The sequence below is a fragment of the Adiantum capillus-veneris genome, chromosome 22 (genome assembly GCF_014529385.1).
Source record: "Adiantum capillus-veneris isolate H3 chromosome 22, ASM1452938v2, whole genome shotgun sequence".
Taxonomy (NCBI): domain Eukaryota; kingdom Viridiplantae; phylum Streptophyta; class Polypodiopsida; order Polypodiales; family Pteridaceae; genus Adiantum; species Adiantum capillus-veneris.
In genome coordinates, this window is record NC_140952.1 from 133970699 (window position 1) to 133973444 (window position 2746).

General features: G+C 38.8%; 1 protein-coding gene across 1 annotated transcript; it reads right to left on the reverse strand.

Annotated features, from left to right (window-relative positions):
- Positions 1 to 1313: 1313 nt before the first annotated feature.
- LOC147430259 (uncharacterized) lies at positions 1314 to 1906 on the reverse strand. Its single transcript, XM_086495566.1, has 2 exons — positions 1823 to 1906; positions 1314 to 1715 (listed from the first exon to the last, which is right to left on the reverse strand). The coding sequence occupies exons 1-2, from the start codon at positions 1904 to 1906 to the stop codon at positions 1314 to 1316; spliced, it is 486 nt and encodes a 161-aa protein (XP_086351692.1).
- Between the last annotated feature and the right edge of the window lie 840 nt (positions 1907 to 2746).

A 2746-nucleotide genomic window follows, 5' to 3' on the forward strand; every position in this document is an offset into this window, starting at 1 on the left:
GGTATCATCCATGCATATACTTGGAGCTACCATACCTGATTTTGGAAGGTCCCAAGTAGAAACCTTGTGCATGCACCTCCTACCACAAAGAGTGACCATAAATTTAAGGATGTTCTTTTCTTTCCCATGAGCAAACTCGGTCCATTTCTAGTAGTACACTGAGGTTGGTAATCTCAACTCATACATATGACACTTGTCAAAAGAAGTGTAAGCATAAAAAATAGCAGCATACTAAACCCAGATTGAATGTGACCATATAACACATCTAAAACCTTTACAAGAGTGCAAAAATAGATAATTTCTCCCATTTCATTACACAATTCATACACTATAAGGGGGTAAAGAAGTATGTTCTATCAATAAACAAGTCATAGTTTTGTTTATTAGGAGTGTATCTAGCTGATTACAACTACTTACATGTGTACAATGTTTTTCCACTTTCATATGGCATGAAGCAGGGCAAGAAAGTGAACTTTGTTTTTTATTTCCTTGTCATTTCTCTTCTTTTATTATCAAATTCTCTAGGAATTGTCTTGTGGTTGATCCTAGAGCAACAAGCCATGATTCTAGCCAAGTTTGTACCACAACTATCATCTATGATTTCATATCAAATAGATTCTACTAGATTCCATTTTCTTCAATACACGATATGTTAGGATGATTAAATGATAATTTTTACTTTGAGTCATCCATGATATTGTATTTTGAGAATTAATCCAATCTGTGTCCTTCCAAACCATCTACAAGTTCTTGTAGAACACAATTTTATTCTCTGGTCTTGGAAAGTTCTTCTCTAGAGTGCAAGAGTCCAATGCAAAGATAGCTTTGAACTACTTCTAGAGTCCCAAAAAAGAAAGTATTCAACAAATTTTCAACCTTTGCAGTTGATCGCAAGCCCGAGGGGTTCACTATATTTAAGACCACTATATCACGTGCGTTAAGGCTCTTTTTCTAAAATCCCTATTCTGTGAATTTTCTTGGAAATATAATGAACCCTTTTCTTTTATAAATTTATTACTATAAGTTTTCAGGGATTTAAATACCCTTCTGTTGAACCCACGTGATAGGTCACATACTATGTAAGGTGAACCCCCCGAGATCGCAAGTCCATATATACACATCAAGTTATCTAACACACCATTTCAAGAATGTGACCCATTTGCATCTTGGAAAGAGCCCTTTGGTCACCTCCACACCTTTCAACTCGTTCTAGTAGAAAGGCACTAGTTAGTGAATTTTTTAATCTACAGATGATACCAAAAGACCATTTATGTTGAAAATGAGCATTATAAGGGACTCAAGAAGGGGCCTCTTTAGATTCTACCACTGGCATACACGATGTTCTCACTCACAAGTGTCTCGGTATCAACAATTGGATTGCTAGCTACCATGCCTTTGCTAGCATCGAGGTTAGATTCATCTTTTGCACTCTCATGTTGGTCAAAAAGTTCCTTGAACTTGTAATCTTCTGCATTATCCTCCAAAGTTTGAGGTCTATCACTATCTCCATTAGGAAGGTAACCCTTATCCTTATTGTGTGTACTGCCTTCTTTATCAACTTTTGCATATGAAGTACATGGAGACTCCTTACTATTACTACCATTCTTATTTACATCAATATCTCCTTGTTCATCATCACCATTTTCCCCATCCTTGTCTTCTTCCCCACCTTCTTTTGCATCATGCTTACTATCACTACCACCCTTTTTAGCATCCTTTTGATTTGGCCATTAATATTGACCAAGCCACCAAAAATCGGTTTCTAGTACACTTCGATAGTGCTATCGCCTTCAACATCTATATGCAATGGGTGCAAGTTCACATTACAACATGTCGCTTCTTGGGCAATGTCTTCCATTTGATTAGATTCTTTGGCATCATTAGGATCTGCAATCCTATAAATCATTAGAAGACATGATCTTAAGCAAGAAACCCTATCAAGTTGAATTCGGAAGCGACCCATCAAAGTTAGATAAAATAGGCCACTACCACTCTCAATTTGGTAGCTAGAAACCTTCCCTTGGTAGCTACCATCCTTGCTTGTAGTTTGTTGAGCCAGCAGAGGATCACACCCGCATTTTTGCTCACACCCATCATTTTGTAACCATTGATTGTAATAAATGTCTTTCCGACATTAATTTTGATTTGAGCCATTCATTAAGTAACAGGACTCAATTGAGTTTCCAGCTTGTAATCCCGACGTAATTTCACCTGCTGATGTAAATAATTAGAGATGTTCTCACCTCCAAGGCTGAGGTATATAAGCCAAAGTTTTGTAACCTAAAGGGGATTCAATAATTAATCAAAAGTGAGTTTTGAGCGCCGTGACTGTGTCTGAGAGAGAGAGAGAGAGAGAGAGAGTCTTATCTCCTTGCTACGCGAGCTACGGGGCCGCCATTAGAGAAGCGACACCACCATTGTGTTAGCAACGGCGAGAGCTACGCACAGATACCAAGAGTGCGCGCTATCGGCTTCTATGAGTGGTAAGTTCCTACGAGCTTCGGTGTGAGTTTTCTTCCAACTCGTGTGTCGGAATAGAGCGTGCAGCATATCTATAGAACCACAACGAGTAGAGCTACACATTCGTACCATCGGGGTCAAGTTTCGGTCTTCTGTAATTTTCGGCCTGTCTTCATACGCGTTTGCCGCACGGAGTGGTTATAGGTTGATTTTGCAGTTCAAGTCTTTAGGGTGTTGTTCTTACCTAGTGTATAGACTTCCCCTTGAGTTTGAGATCGATTCGATG

Excerpts from the sequence above, each read along its gene's own strand:
- LOC147430259 (XM_086495566.1), bottom strand. The coding sequence starts at position 1,906 with ATGATTTATAGGATTGCAGATCCTAATGATGCCAAAGAATCTAATCAA. Across the intron at positions 1,716-1,822 it reads AAGAAGCGACATGTTGTAAT|GATGCTAAAAAGGGTGGTAG; the intron begins GTGAACTTGCAC and ends CCAAATCAAAAG.